At 64.0% G+C, this 495-nt stretch overlaps 1 protein-coding gene across 1 annotated transcript in view; it reads right to left on the bottom strand.

Moving 5' to 3' along the window:
• Window positions 1-495, bottom strand: part of EMH_0012830 (uncharacterized protein) — a gene marked incomplete at both ends in the record, with an annotated part of 6,087 nt that overhangs the window by 4,542 nt on the left and 1,050 nt on the right. The window contains one exon of the mRNA XM_013499654.1: window positions 1-463. Within this exon, the coding sequence (XP_013355108.1) occupies window positions 1-463 (463 nt within the window). The remainder of the gene's footprint in view (window positions 464-495) is intronic.

Below are 495 nucleotides of genomic sequence, written 5' to 3' on the forward strand. Positions count from 1 at the left end.
GCTAAGCTGGTGCTGCAGCACGTGCTGCAGCGCCTTGGCAGCAGCAGGGAAATCCCCCTGCAGCAGCAGCACCTTGACGAGTCTTGCTGCTGCCTCGGGGTGCCCTGGGGACAGCAGCAGAACACTCTCCAGTGCAAACCGACAGTACCTTAACCCTCTTATCTCCGCCAGGCCGAGGCCCCTGTGGTGCGACGGCATGAGACTCCTGAGGGGCCTCCAGCTTCTGCTGCAGCTGCTGCTGCTGCTGCTGCTGCTGGTGGTCCCAGAGGGTCGTGCTGCAACACAAGCAGAAGTCGCGCAGGAGTCCGTTCCCGCTGCTGCTGTTGCTGCTGCTGCTGCAGCTGCTGCTGCTGATGCGCCACCCCCTTTGCGGCTGGGGGGCGCAGTAGCAGCAGCAGCAGCAGCAGCAGCAGCTTTGGCCGCTTCTGCTGCTTCTGCTGCTTCTGCTGCCAGCGCCGTGTGTCTGCCAACGTTCGACATGAGAGCAGCAGCAGC

Source organism: Eimeria mitis, genomic scaffold (assembly GCF_000499745.2).
Source record: "Eimeria mitis Houghton genomic scaffold, Emh_scaff452, whole genome shotgun sequence".
Taxonomy (NCBI): Eukaryota; Apicomplexa; class Conoidasida; order Eucoccidiorida; family Eimeriidae; genus Eimeria; species Eimeria mitis.